This window comes from Ranitomeya imitator, chromosome 8 (genome assembly GCF_032444005.1).
Source record: "Ranitomeya imitator isolate aRanImi1 chromosome 8, aRanImi1.pri, whole genome shotgun sequence".
NCBI lineage: Eukaryota > Metazoa > Chordata > Amphibia > Anura > Dendrobatidae > Ranitomeya > Ranitomeya imitator.
In genome coordinates, this window is record NC_091289.1 from 73,649,172 (window position 1) to 73,677,091 (window position 27,920).

General features: G+C 44.0%; 1 protein-coding gene across 1 annotated transcript in view; it reads right to left on the reverse strand.

Annotated features, from left to right (window-relative positions):
• Positions 1 to 27,920, reverse strand: part of ST13 (ST13 Hsp70 interacting protein) — a 245,178-nt gene that overhangs the window by 96,806 nt on the left and 120,452 nt on the right. Inside the window, exon 9 of the mRNA XM_069737082.1 lies at positions 750 to 866. Within this exon, the coding sequence (XP_069593183.1) occupies positions 750 to 866 (117 nt within the window). The remainder of the gene's footprint in view (positions 1 to 749; positions 867 to 27,920) is intronic.

Sequence of the window (27,920 nt, forward strand, 5' to 3'; positions counted from 1 at the left end):
TGGTCTCCTGGTACTTACCTACACACAACCTCCGATCCTCTCAAGATCTCCTTCTCTACTCCTCTCTCATATCTTCTTCCCACAAACCGCATCCAAGACTTCTCCCGTGCTTCCTCCATACTTTGGAACTCTCTACCCCAACATATCAGACTCTCGCCTACCATAGAAACTTTCAAAAAGAACCTGAAGACTCACATCTTCCGACAAGCCTACAGCCTGCAGTGATCCTCAACCTACTGAACAGCCACACAACCAGCTCTACCCTCTCCATCCCCTGCAGACTGTGAGCCCTCGCTGGCAGGGTCCTCCCTCATGTACCTGTGTGCCTTGTTTTTTGCTCATGTTTAATGTATTTGTCTATATTTGCGCCCTTTTTCACATGTAAAGCGCCATGGAATAAACGGCGCTATAAAAATGTATAATAAAAATAAAATAGGTGACAGTAATCCCACCTCTTCCCATCCTTACAAAATGGCTTTTCTGCTGGCCACAAAGCATGCCAACGACACCATCAAGTACCAGTCAATAAACATCTCCCAGTCTATCATTTCCTATGGGCCATGGGGGTGCTGTATATCCCTGAATGTTAACAGCAGCTTAGCCAAAGAGGCGACCCCCATTACAGTATATGAAAAGATACTAATATATTGGAAACAAGAATATTTTGCAGTTTTTGCTTTTTGTTCATAGAAACAGTTGGTGGTGGATTCCCTTTAGTTCACTATAAAATATAATACTTTGTCACTCACCCTTTGTGCCCTTTCATGCTCCTCTTTGGCTTTTCTCAACCGCTCCTTGTGCTCGTTAATTTCCTTTTCTTGCCGTTTACGTTCATATTTTCGCTTATGTTCTGCAATCTTCTGAGCCTAAGTGAACAGTTTTGTGTATCAATTACATTTGTATAAAGATATCAGCAGATATGGATACAGACATGAAATATTTATCTGCAGTCTGTGTACAGAACTAGATATAGGTGCCCAGACGCATTCAAAGAACCAATCAAATAAAGGGAACCTGTCACCCCCAAAATCGTATATGAGGAAAGCCCACCGTCATCAGGGGCTTATCTACAGCATTCTGTAATGCTGTAGATAAGCCCCCGATGTATCCTGAAAGATGAGAAAAAGAGGTTAGATTATACTCACCCAGGGGCGGTCCCGCTACGGTAAGGGTCCGATGGGTGTCGCGGTCTGGGTCCTCCTATCTTCATTCGATGACGTACTCTTCTTGTCTTCATGCTTGAGCTCCGGCGCATGCGTACTTTGTCTGCCCTGATGAGGGCAGAGCAAAGTACTGCAGTGCGCAGGGGCTCTCTGACCTTTCCCGACGCCTGCGCAATGCAGTACTTTGCCCTGCCATCAACAGGACAGACAAAGTACGCCTGCACCGAAGCTGCGGCGTGAAGACAAGAAGAGGACGTCATCGTAAGAAGATAGGAGGCGCTGGACCCGGATCGTGAAGCCCATCGAACCCGAACCGCAGCGGGCCGCCCCTGGGTGAGTATAATATAACCTCTTTTTCTTACCTTTCAGGATACATCGAGGGCTTATCTACAGCATTACAGAATGCTGTAGATAAGCCCCTGATGCCGGTGGGCTTACCTCATATACAATTTTGGGGGTGACAGAGTCCCTTTAATATAGCACAGGATAACCATCTAACTTGTATGGAGAGGTTTTCACTTTGCTGTCGATGAAGAAAACAATGATCAAGCATTTCAGATTTTATCACGCCTAATACTTGGTCATGTCTACTACTGGCTTTAAGGCGCAGTCAGACAACCGTATAAATTGGACCGAGATCAGACCACAATGCTTGGACGGGCCAGCAGCTACCCTGACCAGAGCGTGACAGCTTTTATAGAAATATAAGAAGCTGTCAATAGGATCAAGAGAATGCCAAGAGTGTGCAAAGCAGTCATCAAAGCAAAAGGTGGCTACTTTGAAGAACCTAGAATATAAGACATACTTTCAGTTGTTTCACACTTTTTTCTTAAGTATGTAATTCCACATGTGTTAATTCATAGTTTTGATGCCTTCAGTGTGAATGTACAATTTTCATAGTCATGAAAATACAGAAAAATCTTTAAATGAGAAGATGTGTCCAAACTTTTGGTCTTTACTGTATGTGATTTACATACCTCCAGCCCAATTCCGACTAAATGTGTCTAACCTCACTCAATACAATGGCACGGAGTGTGGTTGCGCATGTCTATTTGGCACGTGACCACATGTATGCAAATCACACACTTGTGGTCATGTGCCCGATGCTCCTGGGGCAGGAGAATCTCAGCAGCGCAAAGTATGCAAGCTGTGCGGATTCACATATGTCTGCAGTCACAATGAGTGACTACAGACTTGTAGCCTAACTAACAACCCCTTTAGGTTTTCCATGTAGCACATAGACCAGAATACATATCAAGATTACAACATTTACAATTGTATTGTAACATCAATCAACTTCAAGTGGTATACTAAAGTTATCACAACAACATAATAGAAGGGTCTGGGAACTAAATTTTAAATCAAGCTCTTATCTATATTCATTTCCTGTATGTAAAAATTAGAAAAAGAAAAACCATCACCAGGAAAAAAGGAAAACATGTTAAAGGCAAAGTTAACGGGTTACAGGGCGGTAACCTGGGAGCACACATCAAGCACGCAGCTTTAAGCGCATTTACTTTTACGGCTTTAAAACCCAGGTTACCGCCCCGTACACAGACACAGTGTAATCCCCTTTGGACTCTATCCAAAAAAGCCCACAAGTACGTAACTGATGAAGGTCCCGAGTTTAGGGACCGAAACGTTTGTTGGTACTACAAAATAAAACCTCTCACAAAGCATTAAGTTGAGTGCCAGGTTCTTCTATCTATTATATCTGATCAAACACCTGGCAGAAAGGACTGGCATAAGGACTCCGATGTGTACATGGACCACACATACCAAAATGTTAGTACTGCTTACTATTGAAACAAGCACCGAAATAAGACCTTACAATGAAGAAATACCAAGAACTTTAAGGCTATGTTCACACCTTGCGTCGGGTCCCTGCGGGTTCTCCCGCAGCGGATTTGATAAATCTGCAGGGCAAAACAACTGCGGTTTTCCCTGCAGATTTATCGCGGTTTGTTCCGCGTTTTCCGCTGCGGGTTTCCGCCTATACTATTGATGCTGCATATGCAGCAATATGCAGCATCAATAGTAATGTTAAAAATAATAAAAATTGGTTATACTCACCCTCTGATGTCCGGATCTCCTGGGCGCTGCACCCGGCGGTCCGGTTCCTAAGATGCTGTGGGAGAAGGACCCTTCGTGACGTCACGGTCATGTGACCGCGACGTCACCGCAGGTCCTGGTCGCACAGCAACTCTGACCGGACGGCCGCGTGCAGCGCCCAGGAGCTCCGGACATCAGAGGGTGAGTATAACCAGATTTTTTATTTTTTAACCCCAAATATGGTTCCCAGGGCCTGGAGGAGAGTCTCCTCTCCTCCACCCCGGGTACCACCCGCACATTATCCGCTTACTTCCCGCAACGTGGGCACAGCCCCATGCGGGAAGTAAGCGGTTCAATGTATTCCTATGGGTGCAGAATCGCAGCGATTCTGCACAAAGAAGTGACATGCTGCGGGTTGTAAACCGCTGCGTTCCCGCGCGGTTTTTCCCGCAGCATGTGTACAGCGGTTTGCGGTTTCCATAGGGTTTACATGTTACTGTAAACGCTATGGAAACTGCTGCGGACCCGCAGCATCAAAATCGCGGCGGTTCCGCGGTAAAAACCGCTAAGTGTGAATATAGCCTAACTGTTGACGAGCTAAATTCAGTCTACTAAGGAAAGAGCTTAATCTTGTAGACTAGGATCAGGTAAATGTGGATACTGAAAATAAGTGAGGATTTTTTTTAAATATATATCAATAAAATGTACAGGAATAAAATTAAACTATAGTAGTTAAATAGATCAGGACTAAGTTCAATAACACAAAAAAAGGCATTTAAAAACCTTGAAGCCTGAAAACGCAAAGAAAAGAAATCAAGCTAGGAAAGTTATCTATGGAGAAACAAAATCACCAGTGATATTAAAACAAATCCCACATTTTAATTTTAAAAATACATTAATCCACCCCCCCCCCCCCCCCCAAAAAAAAAAAATAAAATAAAAATAATCCGATGGCATAGGCCCATTAAAGAGATCACCATAGTAATCTCAGAGAAGGCTGAAAGATTAAACAGGTATTTTTCACTCAAATTCATCAGTTATTTGCCAGTGCCAGGTATCATTCAGCAAGGCAGAAGTCAAAGTTCACCACCCAACATAACCAATTTAACCCCTTCATGACCTTGGGATTTTCCGTTTTTCCAGGTTCGTTTTTCGCTCCCCTCCTTCCCAGAGCCATAACGTTTTTATTTTTCCGTCAATATGGCCATGTGAGGGCTTATTTTTTTCCAAATACCGTAAGTTGTACTTTTGAACGACATCATTGGCTTTAGCATGTCATGTACTAGAAAACGGGGAAAAAATTCCAAGTGCGGTGAAATTGCAAAAAAAGTGCTAAACTGACCTGTGATTATGATTCTCCAGGTCATTACGAGTTTATCGACACCAAACTTGTCTAGATTCTCTTTTATCTAAGTGGTGAAAAAAAATTCCAAACTTTGCTAAAAAAATAAATAAAAATAAAATAAAAATTGCGCCATTTTCCGATACCCATAGCGTCTCCATTTTTTGCGATCTGCGGTCAGTTGAGGGCTTATTTTTTGCGTGCCGAGCTGGCGTTTTTAATGATACCATTTTGGTGTAGATACATTCTTTTGATCGCCCGTTATTGCACTTTAATGCAATGTCGCGGCAACCAAAAAAACAATTCTGGCGTTTATTTTTTTTCTCGCTATGCCATTTAGCGATCAGGTTAATGCTTTTTTTATTGATCGATCGGTGCGATTCTGAACACGGCGATACCAAATATGTGTAGGTTTGATTTTTTTTTATTGATTTATTTTGAATGGGGCGAAAGGGGGTGATTTAAACGTTTTTTTTTTTTTTTTACTTTTGCCAAGCTTCAATAGCCTCTGGCACCACTCGATCGGCTCTGCTACATAGTAGCGATCAGATCGCTATGTAGCTTAATAACAGGCTTGCTACAGGGTGGCGCTGACAGCTAGCAAGGATCAGTAACCATAGAGGTCTCATGGACATCTATGGTTACCATTCTGATGCATCGCTGACCCCCGGTCATGTGACGGGGGTCAGCGATGCGCTCATTTCCGGCCGGATGCACCGGTTAAATGCCGCTGTCAGCGTTTGACAGCGGTATTTAACTATTGCGGGCATATGTCAGCTGCTCAAAACAGCTGACATGTCCCGGCTTTGATGCGGGCTCACCGCCGGAGCCCGCATCAAAGTGGGGGTTCTGACCTCGGACGTACTATCCCGTCCGAGGTCAGAAAGGGGTTAAACACGAGGTGAAGTATGGCGTTGTCTGAGCAAACTAAATATTGACAAAGCCCCCCATGGATATTGAGGGAGTTGAGCTCAGTTACTTATATACCACTTTTATCCCATTTTCCTAGAGTCTCCTATAATAGGCTTGGTGCCACAAGGTTGGAGGAGGGCTGACGTGGAAAAATGCGAGACAGGTATATCAGCATTTAAAAAATGGCAGGATGCTTTTCTTACAATAAATAGCATTGTGTTCTATGATTAATCTAGCAATAGAGAGTGTAGGAAGGTTGATCTTGATGGACGTGTGTTTTTCCAACACAAGTAATTATGACTGTACAACTGTCTAGACTAGAGCTTATTGTGCTATTTCTCACAAGGGGACCACGAGGATTAACTGTCAGGCGCAATAGGCCGGATAGGGACAGCTCACACATTTTTGTTTCCCACTCCTCTATAAGTTGGCAAAGGTTCCTGCCCCTCCCAGTACTTTCCGGTCTTTAGGTGCTGCTTGAAACCCCCACACTCAGTTTTACCACCTTCCTTGCAGAGAACAGGTGTGACCTCCATGGTCTCTCAGGCTCATTGTGCCTGAAGGTTCTCACTTTTGAAATATCATACTTTCTGGGGGGTTTTCATCACAAATGTTTATTTTGCTTATTTTATTAATGAATAATATAAAGTTTGTAGATATTTTGTAGCAATAAGATCATATTTCTTCTGCTGAGCTTTTAACCCCTTTCCGACATTGGGCATAATAGTACGCCCATGTCAGAATCTCTCCCTTTGATGTGGGCTCCTGTGCAAAGCCCACATTTTCTGGCACATGTCAGCTGTTTTGAACAGCTGACATGTGCCTCTAATAGCCGTGGATGGAATCGCGATTCACCCGAGGTTGTTAACCTGTTAAATGCCGCTGTCAATCTCGGACAGCGGAATTTAAGTCGTGCTTACCGGAAGCACGCTGGAAATCCTACCGCTCGGTGACCCGGTGATCGTGAGTCACAGATGGGTTGGCATGACAACGAGAGGTCTCCAGAAAACCTCTATAATTGTTATAACTGAATTGCTATGAGTGCCGCCCGGTGGTTGGCACTCATAGCAAGTGAGCATTTCTGCTTCTTATCATCGCCCGTGTGTAGCAGAGGCGATCAGACAACTGCAGCTTCTAGTCTCCCATGGAGACTATTAAAGAACACAAAAAGTTAAAAAATAAATTTATAAAAAGATTTTAAAAAAATCAAGTATACACATATTTGGTATCACCGCTTTCAGAATCGCCCGATTATCAAAATAAAAAAAAAAAATTAACCTGATCGCTAAACAGAGTAATGAGAAAAAAAAAAAATCAAAACATCAGAATTACGTTTTTTTGGTCGCCACTAGTGATGAGCTAATATACTTGTTACTCGAGATTTCTCGAGCACGCTCGGGGGTCCTCCAAGTATTTTTTAGTGCTCAGAGATTTCATTTTTCTTACCGCAGCTGAATGATTTACATCTGTTAGCCAGTATAAGTACATGTGGGGGTTGCCTGGTTGCTAGGGAATCCCCACATGTACTTATGCTGGCTAACAGATGTAAATCATTAAGCTCTGCCAAGAAAAACAATCTCCGAGTGCTAAAAAATACTCGGAGGTCCCCCGAGCATGCTCGGGAATCTCGAGTAACGAGTATATTCGCTCATCATTAGTCGACACTACATTGCAACAAAATGCAATAACAGGAGATCAAAAGACCGTACTTACACCAAAATGATATAAAAAATGGCATTTCGCTGCGCAAAAAACAAGCCCTCACCCAGCCCCAGATCACAAAAAATGAAGACGCTACAGGTTTTGGAAAATGGTGTTTTTTTTTTTTTGGTTTTTTTAAACACAGCTTGGAGAATTTTTTTTTCACCACTTAGATAAAAAAAAGAACCTAGACAAGTTCAGTATCTGTGAACTCGTAATGACCTGGAGAATCATAATGGCAGCTCAATTTTAGCATTTAGTGAACATGGTTATAAAAAAAAAAAAAAAAAAAAAAAAAGCACAAAACTGTGGAATTGCACTTTTTTTTGCAATTTCACCGCAATCGGAATTTTTTTTCCTGTTTTCCAGTTTACGATATGTTAAAACCAATGGTGTTTTTCAAACGTACAAGTCGTCCTGCAAAGAACAAGTTATAATATGGCCATTTTTTTTTTTTTAAATTCGTTTATTGATTACAGGATAGATCATACACACATTTGCTTGTATTCATCATTATCCATTAGTTACAGAGAATTACCATACATAGCAATGTATAAAATATTATAAAGATAATAAACTGTGCATGTTAATCCTTAACATCTTATTTGAACCTTAACTACACTAACTTCTAAAAAAGCCTCCAAAACTAACATAGTGCCTCTTGCAGGAGAGTTCTAAATAGATTCCGCCCTGTGAGTAAATAGTGTCTGCATAATCGTACACCCTTTTCTTATGCGTATACTGAGTTATTTTGACCTAAACAGTATGACAGGATGAGTTCCATCTTCCCCATATCTTCTCAAATTTGGCTGGACAACCCCTGTTTTGATACAACGTCCGCTCATGTGGAATAATTGAGTTCACTAGGTCAATCCATGCTCTAAGAGATGGACAGGAACCTCCCATCCAACGTATTGCCAACACCTTTCGTGCCATAAATAGCGATTCCCTCAGAAAGATTCCCGTGTGGTGATCCCAAGCCTCCGTCTCCCACACCCCAAACAAACATACCAATGGCTCAAGTGGAACAGGGATCGACACCAAGGATGTCAATAGTACCGTTACCTCTCTCCAATATTGAAAAACAACAGGACATTTCCATATCATATGTATAAAATCTGCGTCACTGGAGTGACACCTCAAGCAGTCTGATGAATGAAGATGGCCCATTTTAAAAAGACGAGTCGGGGTCAAATAGGATTGATATATGATATACAGTTGGGTCATCCTATTGTTGATTGATGGGGAGACCTTAGTTGGAGATTCCAAGATTTCATCCCATTCTTCTCCTAGTGTATCTGGAAGTAGCCTCCCCCATTTTCCCTTGATTGACTCTATGGTAGATTCTTCGCCTATGGATAACAAATAGGTATATAAAGAGGAGATAAGTCCCTGAGGCCCCTGTGAATTAAGAATTCCTATTAACGGTAGAGTTGAAATAGCTCGACCTGCACCCGTATTCCGTACATATGATTGGAAAGCAGATCTTAAAAACTGAGATCTCGGTATATTATGAGTATTTTGTAATTGTTCAAAGGAAACAAAAATCCCTTGGCTATGTATATCACTCACTGTGAGGACACCATACGATATCCAAAATTCAGTAGACGGGTGGCCTAATAATCCCGGGAATTGTTCCACAGCGGCATTTCGGCTGCTATATCAACAAATTGTTACTTTTTTAATTTGCCTCCATATCGATCGTGCCAATCGGAGCAAAGGGAGCAAACGAGGGACAGCAATTTTCTCCATCTCCAAAAAACCCAGCGGGCAATGAATTTGGGCTGAATGTAATATATGGCTTTCAGAGTTAGGAAGAGACTCCCCGGGCATCCACTTATTTATCATTTTAGCCTGTCCAGCAAGGTAGTACAGATAGAAGTCCGGCAAGGCCGCCCCGCCCCCCTGTTTGGGTCTTTGCAGGGTCGATAATTTAAGTTTAGGTCTAGTCTTCCCCCATATGAAGGATGTAGTAAGGGAATTCAGGGTTGCAAAAAAAGATTTAGGTATTAAGACGGCACTATGTTGAAAACAATAGCTTAATTTTGGGAGCAATATCATTTTGATCAGGTTGATACGACCAGCTACAGATAGCGGGAGCTTGTCCCAGGTAGCAAATTTAGATTTAACCACGTCCAGTACTGGATATATATTGAGATGCAGATCTAGGTGACTGCGCTGAGACATATGTATTCCAAGGTACTTAAAATTGGAGACAATGGGTAGCAGCGAGAGGGTTTCAAGGGATGGCATTGGGGTATGGGAGAGAGGCATCAGAGCAGACTTATCCCAATTTATATATAGGCCAGAAAACTTACTAAATTTATCAATCATCGTTATTACTTTTGGTAATGTATCTTCTGTCTGGTCCATAAACACCACCATATCATCAGCATAAAGACCAATAATGTCCACTCGATCAGCAATATGTATCCCTTTAATGTCTACAGAGGACCTCATCCGTATTGCCAAGGCTTCTATAGCCAAGGCAAATAGAGCTGGGGAGAGAGGGCATCCCTGGCGAGTTCCCCTATGCAAAGAAAATGGTGCTGATATAGAGCCGTTTACCACCATACGTGCCCCAGGCTTCGCATATAGTGTACCTATCCCTCTTAGAAATTTATTCCCGAACCCGTATTTCCGTAGACATGCAATTAAAAAGGACCACTCAAGGGAGTCCAAAGCCTTGGCTGCGTTTAACGAAGCCAATGCCCACTTGTTATCTGGTTCTAGTGAACTATATTGAATGACCGATTGTACTCGTCTAATATTAATAGAAGTATTTTTCCCGGGCATAAAGCCGGTTTGATCTGGGTGTATGAGATCTAATATGATCGCATTCAATCTAGTAGCTAGAATTTTAGTGAAAATTTTGTAGTCCACATTCACCAAAGAGATTGGTCTATATGATCCACAATCTAGAGGATCCTTCCCCTCCTTCCTAAGCACGATAATATTAGCATCATAAAACGATTCAGGCACAGATTCTCCCTCCCATATTCCCCTAAGTACCTTCAGCAACATAGGTGCCAATTTATCACGGTATTTCCTATAAAATTCAATGGGAAATCCATCAGGTCCCGGGGCCTTCCCAGTAGCCATATCTGCTATAGCATGTTCTACCTCTTCCAGAGTAAATTCAGCCTCCATAAGAGCTCGTTGGGATGGGTTCAGCGAGGGTAATGTTATATCTGATAAATAATCCAAGCATTCATCGACATCTAAACCACTATTAGACTTATACAACGAAGTATAATAATCATAAAAGCCCTGAAGTATTCCATCAGTAGAGGACACCAGTGAGCCATCGGACACCCGGATCTGCAATATTGTGTTGGAGGTGCTATGTTGACGCACCAAAAAGGCCAGGAGTGTGCTGGCCTGATTCCCTAGCTCAAAGTAGGACTGACAAGTAAAAAATAATTTGCGTTTTGACTTAGCGTCTGCATGTTGGGTATACAATCTCTGGGAAGTAAGCCACTCAATTCTATTACTGCTGGACTGATTAGCTATATAAGTGGCCTCCGAATCTTTTAATCTTTGCTCTATCGCCTCGTCCTCCCTCGCCGTCACCCTCTTAATATAGGAAATAGTAGAAGACAAGCATCCTCTCAAGTATGCCTTCAGGGTATCCCAGAATAGACCCAGGTCTTGGAGTTCCGAATGTGTCAGTACAAAGCCATTCAACTGATCAACCGTCCTATCACTAGAGTCTATCAATTTCAACCAGAAGGGATTTAATTTCCAGGACCTATTGCCATTATCGGATTGCCCATATTTAAGTTTAAGAATGATTGGGCTATGGTCTGAGATCCCCCGGTTACCATGTTCAATGCTATCCACCCGCAACGCCAAACCACCCGACCCAAATATATAATCTATTCGAGATAAAGATTGCCTAGTAGACGAGTGGCAGGTGTATCCCTTAACTTCTGGATGATTTATTCTCCATAAATCTAGCCACCCGCTCCCTTCCATAAACAGCGCTAATTGTGAGGGGTGTTGAGGTAGAGCTTCCCCTGAAGCTACGTCATCCAGTCTCAATCTATCCATGGATTGATTCATAATTAAATTAAAGTCTCCCATACAGATAACATTGGCTTCCGGATATTTTAAGGAGAAGCCCAGAGCCATACGTAGGATTGACATGTTAGCAGGAGGGGGGTTATAGATACACAACAACACATACTCTCGGGAGTTAATAAATGCATGCACAAAGACGAAACGACCCTCTGGATCACGTCTCGCCTCCTTAGCCTCCCATCTGACCTCTTTGTGTATCAGCAGAGAGACCCCTCTTGAATAGCTAGTGTGGAATGCGTGTAGGGACCATTGTACCCATGGCTTTTGCATACATCGAGCCGTGTCTCTTGTCAAATGTGTCTCTATTAATGCTATAACATGAGGGTGATATCTTTTAATCTGCGAAAACATCTTAATTTTCTTTCTAGGGGTTTTTATACCTCGTATGTTCCAGGTCATACATATAAGTTCAGCCCCCATATTCACTCTTAAAGGGAGAATTGATGCATATCATTATCATTCGGGTGCAGTCCAGCAGCATCACACAGAGCAAAGAGTTAGCATTAGAGGCAACCATACTTAGTAAACAACCAAAACTAGTACATAAAACCAAACTAAACAAAACTTGAACAGTAGGGAGCATATTTCCATACTTCCACAGTCAAATTGAATAGGGGATACCCTCACTGGATTCAGTGTCCGGTATTGTTGACATTTTCCGCACCCAAACAGAAAGCTCTATCTATGTTGCTATCAATCAGGGAACCCAGGTTAGGAGTCTTCCGCATTCGACCCCCCGCGAGACCGCAGCCACTCGGTCGCCTCCGCTGGATCCGTGAAGAATAAAGAGGAGCCCTTATGAACGATACGAAGTCGGGCTGGATAAAGCATGGAGTAGACGATGTTCTTATCTCTAAGTTGTTTCTTGATATCCATAAATCTTGCCCGCTGCTTTTGAAGTTCCATGGAAAAATCTGGAAAAATCGATATGGTAGCGTTATCGAATTTGATGAGGCCCTTCTGTCGCGCCAAGCGAAGGATGGTATCTCTGTCTCTACAATTAAGGAGACGCGCCAGGAAAGGTCGCGGTGGGGCTCCAGGAGGAAGAGGTCTCGTCGGGACCCTATGGGCCCTCTCCACCGAGAATGTCGAGGAGAATCCATCTCCCAATGACGACTTGAGCCACTCCTCCAGAAACTGCTCAGGCTGCTGACCCTCCGACCGTTCCGGGAGGCCTATAATTCGGATGTTATTGCGTCGCAGTATATTTTCCAAGTCGTCTGCCTTTTGCTTCCAGGCATTTACGGATCCAGCAGCTTTAGTCAGTTTAGCCTCCATAGGGGAGATAGTGTCTTCAATATGAGACACCCTCGTTTCAACCTCCGAGATGCGCCCTCTCATAGTTTGCATGTCATGTCGCAGGCGTCCCACCTCAGTACGCACATCTTCTATTTTCTCCGTAAGAGCTGATCTAGTGAGGGAGATAGCCTGCATCAGCTGCTCTGATGCCTGTTTAAGAGTCAGTTCATCCTCTCCTCCCTCCTCATTACTATCAGAGAGGCGACCTTTACGCTGAGACGGTGTAGGATTATTTCTAAGATTGCGCACATTATCATGAGGATCATCTTTGGCATATTTTTTTAATTTTTCAGCAGCCGATGCTCCTCTAGGGTGCTGCATGATGGGTACTCACAAGGGAATCTCACGAAGCGACCCCAGGGGTAGTTATGGATAAACTGTATTCCGATTTTGAGTCTTGTATTATGAAGCCCAAGGTTATAAGACAAGAGTCCACTGGGCAGGCAGCTTAGGGTATCCGGTATATAAAGATAGCCGCTGTAACACTCAGGCCGTGCAGTTCCACAGTTACCATAAGGGGAGCGGCTAGAAAGGGGTTAATCCCTGTAATGTTATGGCGCTAGCAGGGAAAATGTCCACCCGACAGGGGGGCGCAGGTCCCACTTTCTCAGGGCACACACTGCACCACCCCTACTTCTTCAGGCACACACTCACCGCCCAGCGCCGCTGATAAGATTAGAAGCGCACTTTCCCTATCTGTCAGGGTGTGCGCTGAGTTGATGGCCGCTACCCCAGGCACGTACCGCCACTTGTGTCAGTCCTCACAGCTCACCAGCACTATCCACCGCCGCTGCCTCCGAAATGAAGGGGACCCGGCTCCAGCAGAGAGTAGTACCGCGTCCCGTATGTCTTCCCCGCTTCCACTTGCAGGCTCCTCGTCGCTCCCACCAGTGCGGTCGGCCACCGCTGCCTCCGAGATGGTAGGAGGCTCAGCTCCGGCAGTAAGCAGCGCCGCGTCCTGTGCTCCCTAGCGCGCGCTCCTAAGATGGCCGCCGCTGCACATGGGGTTCTCCTGCCTGTTTTGGCCTCCGCAGCTCCCGGCTCCACGAATCTCCACAGCGGTCTCCCAGAGGGTCCACCAGACTCTCCGGTGTATGGGGTCCCAATCCGGGTTAGTACCGCTCGGTCACTCTCAGTCTTTATAGCAGAATCAGCTCAGGATGTATGGAGCTCTCCTAAGATGCTTCCTTCTTCTTCAGCTACATAGCCACGCCCCCCATTATATGGCCATTTTGACAGAAAAAAAAAAAAGTTATGGCTCTGGGAAGAAGGGGCAAAAAACGAAAATACCTCTGATCATGAAGGGGTGAACGTCTGAATATGACTAGTAGCATCTAAGTGCCTTACAATTTTGTTTTTCCCCCAATTTTAATGTTAACAGTTATGTCCTGAAAACTGGAGGCGGGAATTCTGAAATTTAAGTACTTTTTGTTTTATTACGTTTATGGTTAGTAAATGGGGTTTTTTTGCATCTGATTTTGTATACTCTCTTAATACATCCCAATGAAGGCCACGACTACTTTTAGAGACCAGAAATTGTGATAGATATTCTAGGCCAGTGGTGGTGAACCTATGCATAGGGGGCTCGCATAGCCCTCCTGGTGGGCACGCGTGCGCCATCTAATCCGCACTATCGCCGCTATGACTCTTCAGTCTGCTTGCCATCTCCCTCATCACTAGTGCCGTGGCCACTCTCCTCTGCATGAGTGCTGTCCCATCAGGCCGCGCCCTCCCATCAGTCGCCTGCTGAGGAGGGTGAGTATGGCGATGTTAGTGAGGAGGTGGATGTACCGAGCGTTGAGGAGAGTGGCGGTGGCGCTAGTGCTGAGGAGATTGAGCACGTGCCCACAAGTAGGACTGTGATACATGAAGGGACCAGATCAGCGCTGGAACGGGCTGAGGGGAGTAGTTTTAAAAAAATATATATTTAGTGTGAGGCCATTATACTGTATATAGCACTATGTGGCCACATTATACCGCATGGAGCATCATGCGAGGCCAATATACAGTATGGAGCATCATGGGGGCCATTATACAGTATAGTGCACTATGTGGGGCCCATTACACTGTATGGAGGACTATGTAGAGCGATTGTACTGTATGGAAGACTTTTTGTGCCCATTATATTATATGGAGGGCTGGGTTAGGTTTACAGTTGGAGAATTATATTGTAAAGGGGTCACCATTCATTGTTGGGGGAACTGAGGGAGGGGGTACAGTAGGGTCATCATATTGTGCGTGTGGAGGAGTTCACTGTGGGGGTATCATACTGTGCTTGCATCATACTTTATTATCTGTTTTATTCAAGGTTTTTTTTTCCTTTGTTAGTACATACTGAAATTATGCCATTGGGCCATATTCTTTTTACTGCTCTTACATAATATTCTATAATTCCACTCTAAGACAAAAAGTTAATCGTTTTAAGGAAAAACTTACTTAATTGTAGACTTTTTTTTTTAAACAAAAATCGAAGTTGGCCCACGACTTTGTCCAAGCTTTGAACTGTGGCCCTCTGTGTACTTGAGTTTGACATCCCAGCCTTAAAATCGGGTTATTCTCATCGTGATAAAGGGTTACAATTGCAAAGAGGTTTGAAAAAAACTTTGCGATTTTACTTTTGATTAAAAATCCTCTCCAAGAACAGACCTCCAGTGCAATCGGTGGCTAGTATCTTAGGCTTGGAGTGCAGTGCTTATAAAATCTTTGCTATAGAGTGTATAGCACACTAATGTAGGTTGTTTTATTAATCTAAAACCTCAGTATTCAGGTTAAGCTGCCATGTTGGCACTTTGCGATAAATAAGTGGGTTTTGGATTGCAGTTTGGGCACTCGGTCTCGAAAGTTCGCCATCACTGTTCTAGGTGGTTTTCTAACCTGTGCCTGTCAGGCCCAATACACCTGAACTCGGGAGTGTCAGGGATGAGCCTGACCCTGGGTTAAAAGTTTCCCAAACAAAGCATACAGAAGTAAAAAGGCACATAAAGCCGAAGCAGGGAGGGTAAAGAAAAGAATAAAACTACCCTGGAGTATTTGTGTGATTGGTACTGGTGGAAAAGGCTGAAGTGTTAGAAAGACTGGAAGGGGTGGCTGTACAAAGAGCAGGTAAATCTCTGCTAAAAAAAAAAAAAAAGCCGTCCCCTGCTTGGAAAGTAAAAAGCCAGTATTGCCAGTTTTCATTCACTGTATGTACTCACCTCCACCTCTTGGTGGAAGATCACATGGAAGTAGGGGCTCTCTTGTGCCTCTTTTCTTTTTTGGTCGCAGGGCAACCAACATATTTTTTATATTCCCATAGTCCTTATTGAAACACAAGGCTGTAAGTCACTTCAAAAATCAAATAAATCACATATTCAATTGTGGGATACCACAAAAGAAACAGAAGTGAAGAAGGAAAGAGGATATTTTAAAAAGTAATAAATTTATTGTTTCAATAAATTTATTACTTTTTAAAATATCCTCTTTCCTTCTTCACTTCTGTTTCTTTTGTGGTATCCCACAACTGAATATGTGATTTATTCAACATATTTTTTAGGCTACACTAATAATAAAATATATAATAATAAATCTTTATTTATAAAGCACCAACATATTCCACAGCACTTTACAATTCAACAGTTCATATAAAAGTCATAAGTAACAATGTTAAAGACAATACAATAGTTAAAAGCAAAGATAATGATAACCCTGCCAGTAAGAGCTTACAATCTACAATTAGGTGGGGTGGGGGGGAAGAACACAAAGTATAGGTGCGTATTTACAATGATGGTCCAGACATCTTGAGGGAATGAGGGATCGAAAAAGGCTGCATGAGGTTGTCACCAGCCAGAATGTGTGGTGCTGTTGGGTGCAGTGGAGTTTGATGGAACGTGATAGGCTGCTCTAAACAGATGGGTTTTTAGGGAGCACCTAAAACTGTATAAGTTGTGGTTAGTCCTGACTTCTTGGGGCAGAGCATTCCAAAGGATTGGTGCAGCTCGTAAGAAGTCTTGGAACCGGGAGTTGGAGGTGCGGATATTAGTCGGAAGTTGCTTGTGGAGCTTAACAAGCGGTTTGGTCGATAAACAGAAATGAGGGAGGAGATGTAGGGGGTGCCGCACTGTGGAGAGCTTTGTGGGTGAGAACAAGCAGTTTAAATTGGATCCTATAATGTATGGGCAGCCAGTGTAATGAATGGCACAGAGTGGAGGCGTACGAGTACCGATTAGCCAGAGAGACGACCCTGGCTGATGCATTAAGGATGGACTGGAAAGGGAAAAGTTGAGTGAGGGGGAGGCCAATTAATAGAGTATTACAGTAGTCCAGGCAGGAGTGAATCAGGGCCACATTGAGGCTTTTTATTGTTTCCATGGTGAGAAAAGGGCGGATTCTAAGGTATGTTCTTTAGGTGTAAGCGTCAAGAGATTGAATATGGGAGGTGAAGGAAAGATTGGTGACAAACATAACCAGACCGTGCACCTACTGCCGGGGCGTTATTGTGGTGCCACCAATGGAGAGGGAAAGCTTTAGGGAGGTCAGACGATGGGAGCAGAAGTTCAATTTTGGAAAAGTGGAGTTTCAGAAAGCGAGCAGACATGATGTTGGAGACTGCAGACAGGCAGTTACTGGTGTTCTGTAGTACAGCAGGGGTAAGGTCAGGGGATGATGTGTATAGTTGTGTGGCATCAGCATAAAGATGGTACTGAAATCCAAATTTGCTGATAGTCTGTCAAATTTGGGCCATATAGAGAGAAGAGGCTCAAGGACTGAACCCTGAGGAACCCCAACAGTGAGAGGAAGAGAAGAAGTGGAGTCAGGGAATGATACACTGAAGGAGTGGTCAAAGAAATAGGAAAAGAACCAGGAGAGAGAAGTGTCCTTTATGCCTATTGATTGGAGCATAGAGTAGAAGATGGTGGTCAAGTGTCAAAAGCTGCAGAGAGGTTGAGAAGAAAGAGCAGAGAATGGTCACTGTTACATTTTGCTGTCAGAAGGTCATTGGTCACTTTGAGTGAAGTTTCTGTAGAACGTAGGGGGCGGAAGCTGGACTGTGATGGATCTAGAAGAAAGCAAGTGGAGAGGTAGCAGGTAAGGCGGGAATAGACCTGGGGTTCCAAGAGTTTAGAGATGAAGAGGATATTGGAGACTGGTCTGCAGTTATTTGTGCGGGATGGGTTGAAAAAGTTTTTTTTAATGACGAAGTAATGATAGAGTGTTTGAAGGAGGAGGGAAAAATACCAGAGGAGATAGAGAGATTGAAGATTGTACTTAGGTGAGTAGTGACCACTGGAGAGAAAGAGACTGGAGGAGATGTGAGGGAATGGGGTCAGTATGGTATGTCATAGGATGAGGAGAGGAGCCTGGAGACTTCTTCTGTGACGGGGTCATATGTGGAAAGTGAGCCAGAGTAGATGCAGGGAGGGATGGGAGTCACAGCACTTGGTGGCTGGGATCAAATTTCCTGATGGATATTCTCTATTTTCTCTGTAAAGTGCGAGGCCAGATCATCAGTGTTTTCAGACTGAGGAGGGAGTGAAAGGTGTTGAAAAGTTTTTTGGGTTGTTTGATAGTGAGGAGATCAGGGTGGTGAAGTAGGTCAGTTTGATGAAGTGAAGGGCAGAGTTATAGGATCTTAAATTTGTAGCGGATGAAGTTTTCTGGTGTGCGAGTTTTCCTCTATATGCATTCAGCACAACTAGAGCATCACTGGAGAAATTGAGTTTGTGATGCAAGCCAGGGCTGTTATACTCTGTGTTTGGCGGTTCTGAGGGTGAGGGGCGCTACTCGGTCAAGGGTGCTCATGAGAGTGTCATTGTAGTGGTGTACAGCCAGATCAGGACAGGAAAAAGAGGAGATGGGGACAGTTATGAGTGTAGGGAGTCTGTAAGTGAATGAGGGTTAATGGCTTGTAGATTTCTGCATGTGTGGTAGGCAGGAGTGTGCAGGGGTGGGAGAGGATTTATGAGTGTGAAGCAGGGCCAGACTGGCCATCGAGCACTTCTGGCAAATACCAGAAGGGCCAGTGGCAGTAGTGGGCCGCTCGCCAACACCGACTCCTCCCCCCCCAGAGCCGCCGCATTCAACTATACCGGCGAGATGCCGGTACAGTTGAATGCAATGATGGAGGAAAGAGCGTCCGCTGTCGATTCCTCTCCCATCATTTCCCGCTCTGCCTCTGACACTGCGGGTGCGTGATGACGTCATATCATTGCGTACCTGCTGTGTGCCGGGCAGACTGCCACCGCTGAGACCGGAGCCAGGAGCAGCGTGGGGCACGAGGAGAGTTTTTTTTTTTTTTTTTTAAATATCAATGAGTGATAACTGGATTGTGGGGCTATTGGGGGGGGGGGGGGGTTGCATTACATTCTATGGGGGGCTGGCTGCATTACATTCTATGGGAGGCTGGCTGCATTACATTCTATGGGGGGGGCTGGCTGCATTACATTCTATGGGGGGGCTGGCTGCATTACATTCTATGGGGAGCTGGCGGCATTACATTCTGTGGGGAGCTGGCGGCATTACATGCTATGGGGGCTGGCGGCATTACATTCTATGGGGGGCTGGCGGCATTACATTCTATGGGGGGCTGGCGGCATTACATTCTATGGGGGGCTGGCGGCATTACATTCTATGGGCGGGCTGTATTACATTCTATGAGGGCTGTGCTGTATTACATTCTATGGGGGGGGCTGTATTACATTCTATGGGGGGGGGCTGTATTACATTCTATGGGAGCTGCATTATACTATATGAGGAGGGCTGCATTGTACTCTATGGAGGGGCTACATTATATTGTATGGGGGACTGCATTATGCTCTATGAGGGGGCTACCATATATTATATATGCAGGGGCTGCATTATAAAGATACCCGAAGAAAGAGAGCGGTTAAATATTTTAAACATGCCATCTTTGCCCCTTTACTTAAAAAGCCATCCCAGGACCAGAACTGCACTGCTAACTACAGACCTGTCTCTAACCTTTCCTTCATCTCTAAACTCCTGAAATGCTTGGTCCACTCCCGTCTAATCCGCTATCTCACAGATAACTCTCTTCTCGACCCCTTACAATCTGGTTTCCGCTCTTTACACTCCATTGAAACTGCCCTCACTAAAGTCTCTAATGATGTAATAACAGCTAAATCCAAAGGTCATTGCTCTCTGCTGATTCTCCTGGATCTATCTGCTGCATATGACACTGTGGATCACCAGCTCCTTCTCACTATGCTCCGCTCCATAGGCCTCAAGGACACAGCCCTCTCCTGGTTCTCCTCCTACCTCTCTGACCGCTCCTTCACTGTATCTTTTGCCGGCTCCTCTTCCTCTCCCCGCCCCCTTACTATCGGGGTTCCGCAGGGTTCAGTCCTAGGCCCCCTCCTTTTCTCTTTATACACTGCCCCTATTGGACAAACAATCAGCAGATTTGGGTTCCAGTATCATCTCTATGCTAACGACACCCAATTATACACTTCTTCCCTTGACATCACCCCTACACCAATTCAAAATACCAAGGATTGTCTGTCTGCTGTCTCTAACATCATGTCCTCCCTCTATCTGAAACTAAATCTCTCCAAAACTGAACTACTTGTGTTTCTCCCTTCTACTAACCTCACTCTACCCAACATCCAAATTACCCTGGAGGGTTCAACCATAACTCCCAAGCAGCATGCCCGCTGTCTTGGGGTCATATTTGACACCGAACTTTCCTTTACTCCCTATATCCGATCACTCACTCGCTCTTGTCACCTGCATCTTAAAAACATCTCCAGAATCCGACCATTTTTCACCTTTGAAACTGCTCAGACTCTTACTGTCGCTCTTATTCATTCTCGTCTGGACCACTGCAACTCTCTTCTGATCAGTCTCCCTCTTACTAAACTTTCTCCTCTCCAATCCATCTTGAATGCTGCAGCCAGGGTCATATTTCTGTCCAGCCGCTTCACCGATGCCTCCATCTTGTGCCAGTCATTACACTGGCTACCCATTCGCTACAGGGTCCAGTATAAACTCATCTCTCTCACCCACAAAGCTCTCCACAGTTCCGCACCACCTTATATCTCCTCTCTCATCTTAGTCTATCACCCTACACGTGCCCTCCATTCTACAAATTACCTAAGGCTAACATCCCCCGTAATCCGAACCTCGCATCTCCGTCTCCAAGACTTCTCTCGTGCTGCGCCAGCTCTCTGGAATGCACCTCCCTAGACGATCAGACTGATACCTAGCCCCGACCTATTCAAGTGCACTTTAAAAACCCATCTCTTCAAACAAGCCTACCACATCAACTACTCAGTAAACTAAAGGTACAGTCACACTCCGCGACGCTGCAGCGATATAGACAACGAGCCGATCGCTGCTGCGTCGCTGTTTTGGTCACTGTAGAGATGTCAAACACAGCAGCTCCAGAACGATGCAGGAGCGATCCAGTGACGTAGCGGCGACTCACTTATCGTTCTCGCTGGTTGTTAGTTCCATGTAAAAACATTGCTGGCATCGTTGCTTTTGCTGTCAAACATGACGATACACGCCGACCTGACGACGAAATAAAGTTCTGGACTTCTAGCTCCGACCAGCGGTGTCACAGCGGGATCCTGATTGCTGCTGCGTGTCAAACACAACGAGATCACTATCCAGGACGCTGCAACGTCACGGATCGTTGTCGTTCTCGTTGTAAAGTTGCTGAGTGTGAAGGTACCTTAACTTTGCCCTGTTCCCTCCTTCCAAATATTATTCTGAATCTGCACCCTACTATTCATCTGCTTTAACACCCTCCATGCAGATGATAACTGCACTTGATACTTGACTCTTGCACTTAAACACACGGGCTGATGACCGGATCATGCAGTTTTATATGAAAATCCCTATTTATTATAATTGCCAGACCTGAAATAACAAGCACTTTTCACCTATTGTGTCCCCCCATTTCCTTGTAGATTGTAAGCTTGCGAGCAGGGACCTCACCCCTAATGTCACTGTTTAAATTGTCTTAACTTGTACTGAATTTATTGTCTGTACATGTCCCCACTTAATTGTAAAGTGCTGCGGAATATGTTGGCGCTATATAAATAAAATGTATTATTATTTACTAGATGGTGGCCCGATTCTAACGCATCGGGTATTGTAGAATATGCATGTCCACGTAGTATATTGCCCAGCCACATAGTATATTGCCCAGCCACGTAGTATATTGCCCAGCCACGTAGTATATTGCCCAGCCACGTAGTATATTGCCCAGTCATGTAGTATATTGCCCAGTCACGTAGTATATTGCCCAGTCACGTAGTATACAGCACAGAGCCATGTAGTATACAGCACAGAGCCACGTAGTATACAGCACAGAGCCACGTAGTATACAGCACAGACACGTAGTATATTGGCCAGTCACATAGCATATTGCCCAGCTACGTAGTATATAGCCCAGCCACGTATGTAACAGGTTAAAAAATAAAAAATAAACATATACTCACCTTCCGACAGACCCCTTGTAGTCCTGCCGCCTGTGTGCCGTGCACGCGGCAGCTTCCGGTCCCAGGTTTGGTATGAGCGCAGTACCTGTGATGACGTCGCGGTCACATGACCGTGACGTCATGGCAGGTCCTTGTCCCATAGCATCCTTACCACCGGAACCTGCCGCTTGCACTGCCGAGGACAGGACGACACGTCGCAGGGTGAGAATAAAGTTTTTTTTTATGTTATTATTTGTAACAGTAGATCTTTTTACTATTGATGCTGCATAAGCAGCATCAATAGTAAAAAGTTGGTCACACAGGGTTAATAGCTGCGTAACCGGAGTGCGTTATACCACGCTCCGGTAACGCTGGCATTAACCCTGTGTGAGGGCTGACGGAAGGGGAGTACGGAGCGGGCACTGACTGCGGGGAGGAAGGAGCGACCATGTTGCCCCAGGACTACGTCCGTCGCTGATTGGTCGTGGCAATGGTCGTGGGCGTTTTGCCACGACCAATGAGCGACTTGGATTTACATGACAGACAGAGGCCGCGACCAATGAATATCCGTGACAGAAAGACAGACAGAAAGACAGACAGACGGAAGTGAACCTTAGACAATTATATAGTAGATTATTGCTCTTCACAGTCGCCGGAATATCTGAAGAGCGGTGACGTTACTGATGTCACCGCTCTTCAGAGTCACCGGGTCTCGTGCTGCGCAGCGGAATCAAAAGTGGCAGTAGGCAAAGTTTATGGAGCATCAGAATGAGGTTCCAAAGCCTTTGGTAGTCTCAATCTCTTCATTATCTACGAGATCCAGTTATGTAGGTAAAGTAGCGGCTTGTCTTGGTACTGTAACTAAAAGCAATAAATAGGACTGAGCTGTAATGCTGGATACAGCTGTGATTATATGTTATATAGTCGTGTTACACTCCCCTCACTTCTTGTAACCTACAAGTGTACAAAGATACTATACAGTCACCATGTGACAAGTGGGCCTGTGTAACTTCTAATGCCAGGGCTGAATTTTAGTCCCAGTCCGGCCCTGGCGTGAAGGACAGGATATTGTGGTCAGAGTGTGGAAGAGGTGAGTTATCTAGGTAAGAGATTGAACAGGGCCGGACAAAGACCAGATCAGAGGTTATACTGTCTGTGTGTCTCAGATGTTGAAAGCTGTGACAGGCAGAGCAAAGTGGTTAGAGACAGAAGATGGGATGCAGATGGGGAAGTGGAGATGTTTATGGGGATGTTGAAGTATTCCAGGATAAGGGTTGGTAATTCTGAGGACATGGAAGTGTGGCAGCGAGGCAGAGAAATGGTCAAGGAACTGGGTGGGTGAGCATGGGGGATGGTATATGATCGCAACTCTGAGGTAGAGAGGGTGGAAGACCCTGATGTGAACCTCAAAAGAAGTGAATGAGTGAAGGAACTGGGGGGATAACAAGGAAAGTGCATTGTGGGGACAGGAGTATGCCAACTTCACCACCCAAGTCTGCTTTCGGCTCTCGAGGAATGGTAGAAATGTAAGCCGCCATCAGAAATGGCAGCAAGGGAGAGAGTGTCAGAATCCAGGTGTCTGTGAGGGCCAACAGATTAAGAGAGTTGTTCAGAAAGTGCAGGAAAGGAAGCTTATTGCATATAGATTGTGGATTCCAGAGAGCACAATTAAAAGAGGGAGATGAAGGCGTACAGCTAATGTTACTCAGTTCTCCTTTCTTATAATGGGGTTCTACCTAAATTCATAATAGGGAAAAGAAAAAAAAAAACCTTCCAGTCAGGTAAATTGACCTCCCAGACACCATTATACAAATATGGCTCAGCTTTGTTATTGAAGAAGCCGGAAGAAAGAACAAACAGTGTCTGCCTCCTAGTGGTGGCAGCTAGACCACATGCAACAAACATCATTCTTGTGTAATAAGTTTTGAAAAGAGGCATATCGTAATTTTGATGCAGCGCGAGACTACACTAATATTTTGCGACTTTGGGCGTTCACACTATTTTTGCCCAGCTTCTACAAAGTGGAAGAAACTGGTTCAGGAAGGGGGCACGGCAATCAATGCTCCTATTCAAGACGAGCGGCGGCATTCACTATACTCCAGCAGGGTTTGTAGTAAGATTTGCAGTGAGGTGTACACTAGGTGCATGACACTCGTCCAACGCCCCCGATTCACGAAGCTCTTCATAATTCATGAGCGTCTGACTCCAGCACATCACCAAGGCTGTCGTGAACAATGCTGGTCTTGATGAATCGAGCCACATGTCTTAACCCCTTTACCCCCAAGGGTGGTTTGCACGTTAATGACCAGGCCAATTTTTACAATTCTGACCACTGTCCCTTTATGAGGTTATAACTCCGAAACGCTTCAACGGATCCTGGTGATTCTGACATTGTTTTCTCGTGACATATTGTACTTCATGATAGTGGTAAAATTTCTTTGATAGTACCTGCGTTTATTTGTGAAAAAAACGGAAATTTGGCGAAAATTTTGAAAATTTCGCAATTTTCAAACTTTGAATTTTTATGCAATTAAATCACAGAGATATGTCACACAAAATACTTAATAAGTAACATTTCCCACATGTCTCCTTTACATCAGCATAATTTTGGAACCAATTTTTTTTTTTGTTAGGGAGTTATAAGGGTTAAAAGTTGACCAGCAATTTCTCATTTTTACAACACCATTTTTTTTTAGGGACCACGTCTCATTTGAAGTCATTTTGAGGGGTCTATATGATAGAAAATGCCCAAGTGTGACACCATTCTAAAAACTGCACCCCTCAAGGTGCTCAAAACCACATTCAAGAAGTTTATTAACCCTTCAGGTGTTTAATAGGAATTTTTGGAATGTTTAAATAAAAATGAACATTTAACTTTTTTTACACAAAAAATTTACTTCAGCTCCAATTTGTTTTATTTTACCAAGGGTAACAGGAGAAATTGGACCCAAAAAGTTGTTGTCCAATTTGTCCTGAGTACGCTGATACCCCATATGTGGCAGTAAACCACTGTTTGGGCGCATGGGAGAGCTCGGAAGGGAAGGAGCGCAGTTTGACTTTTCAATGCAAAATTGACAGAAATTGAGATGGGACGCCATGTTGCGTTTGGAGAGCCACTGATGTGCCTAAACATTGAAACCCCCCACAAGTGACACCATTTTGGAAAGTAGACCCCCTAAGGAACTTATCTAGAGGTGTGGTGAGCACTTTGACCCACCAAGTGCTTCACAGAAGTTTATAATGCAGAACCGTAAAAATAAAAAATCATATTTTTTCACAAAAATTATATTTTTGCCCCCAATTTTTTATTTTTCCAAGGGTAAGAGAAGAAATTGGACCTCAAAAGTTGTTGTCCAATTTGTCCCGAGTACGCTGATACCCCATATGTGGCAGTAAACCACTGTTTGGGCGCATGGGAGAGCTCGGAAGGGAAGGAGCGCAGTTTGACTTTTCAATGCAAAATTGACAGAAATTGAGATGGGACGCCATGTTGCGTTTGGAGAGCCACTGATGTGCCTAAACATTGAAACCCCCCACAAGTGACACCATTTTGGAAAGTAGACCCCCTAAGGAACTTATCTGGATGTGTGGTGAGCACTTTGACCCACCAAGGGCTTCACAGAAGTTTATAATGCAGAGCCATAAAAATAAAACAAAATTTTTTTCCCACAAAAATTATTTTTTAGCCCCCAGTTTTGTATTTTCCCTAGGGTAACAGGAGAAATTGGACCCCAAAAGTTGTTGTCCAATTTGTCCTGAGTACGCTGATACCCCATATGTGGGGGGGAACCACCGTTTGGGCGCATGGGAGGGTTCGGAAGGGAAGGAGCGCCATTTGGAATGCAGACTTAGATGGAATGGTCTGCAGGCGTCACATTGCGTTTGCAGAGCCCCTAATGTACCTAAACAGTAGAAACCCCCCACAAGTGACACCATTTTGGAAAGTAGACCCCCTAAGGAACTCATCTTGATGTGTTGTGAGAGCTTTGAACCCCCAAGTATTTCACTACAGTTTATAACGCAGAGCCATGCAAATAAAAAATATTTTTTTTTCCACAAAAATTATATTTTAGCCCCCAGTTTTGTATTTTTCCAAGGTTAGCAGGAGAAATTGGACCCTAAATGTTGTTGTCCAATTTGTCCTGAGTACGCTGATACCCGATATGTGGGGGGGAACCACCGTTTGGGCGCATGGGAGGGCTCGGAAGGGAAGGAGCATCATTTGGAATGCAGACTTAGATGGATTGGTCTGCAGGCGTCACATTGCGTTTGCAGAGCCCCTAATGTACCTAAACAGTAGAAACCCCCCACAAGTGACCCCATATTGGAAACTAGACCCCTCAATGAACTTATCTAGATGTGTTGTGAGAACTTTGAACCCCCAAGTGTTTCACTACAGTTTATAACGCAGAGCCGTGAAAATAAAAAATCTTTTTGTTTTCCCACAAAAATTATTTTTTAGCCCCCAGTTTTGTATTTTCCCAAGGGTAACAGGAGAAATTGGTCCACAAAAGTTGTTGTCCAATTTGTCCTGAGTACGCTGATACCCCATATGTTGGGGTAAACCCCTGTTTGGGCACACAGGAGAGCTCGGAAGGGAAGGAGCACTGTTTTACTTTTTCAACGCAGAATTGGCTGGAATTGAGATCGGACGCCATGTCGTGTTTGGAGAGCCCCTGATGTGCCGAAACAGTGGAAACCCCCCAATTATAACTGAAACCCTAATCTAAACACACCCCTAACCCTAATTCCAACGGTAACCCTAACCACACCTCTAACCCTGACACACCCCTAACCCTAATCCCAACCCTATTCCCAACTGTAAATGTAATCTAAACCCTAACCCTAACTTTAGCCCCAACCCTAACTGTAGCCCCAACCCTAACCCTAGCCCTAACCCTAGCCCTAACCCTAGCCCTAACCCTAGCCCTAACCCTAACCCTAACCCTAGCCCTAGCCCTAACCCTAGCCCTAATGGGAAAATGGAAATAAATACATTTTTTTTTATTTTTCCCTAACTAAGGGGGTGATGAAGGGGGGTTTGATTTACTTTTATAGCGAGTTTTTTAGCGGATTTTTATGATTGGCAGCCGTCACACACTGAAAGACCCTTTTTATTGCAAAAAATATTTTTTGCAATACCACATTTTGAGAGCTATAATTTTTCCATATTTTGGTCCACAGAGTCATGTGAGGTCTTGTTTTTTGCGGGACGAGTTGACGTTTTTATTGAAAACATTTTTGGGCACGTGACATTTTTTTATCGCTTTTTATTCCGATTTTTGTGAGGAAGAATGACCAAAAGCCAGCTATTCATGAATTTCTATTGGGGGAGGCGTTTATACCGTTCCGCGTTTGGTAAAATTGATAAATCAGTTTTATTCTTCGGGTCAGTACGATTACAGCGATACCTCATTTATATCATTTTTTTATGGTTTGGTGCTTTTATACGATAAAAACTATTTTACAGAAAAAATAATTATTTTTGCATCGCTTTATTCTCAGGACTATAACTTTTTTATTTTTTTGCTGATGATGCTGTATGGCGGCTCTTTTTTTGCGGGACAATATGACGCTTTCAGCGGTACCATGGTTATTTATATCTGTCCTTTTGATCGCGTGTTATTCCACTTTTTGTTCGGCGGTATGATAATAAAGCGTTGTTTTTTGCCTCTTTTTTTTTTTTTTTCTTACGGTGTTTACTGAAGGGGTTAACTAGTGGGACAGTTTTATAAGTCGGGTCGTTACGGACGCGGCGATACTAAATATGTGTACTTTTATTGGTTTTTTTTTTTTATTTAGATGAAGAAATGTATTTATGGGAATAATATTTTTTTTTTTTTTTCATTATTTTGGAATATTTTTTTTTATTTTTTTTACACATTTGGAAATTTTTTTTTTTTACTTTTTTACTTTGTCCCAGGGGGGTACATCACAGATCAGTGATCT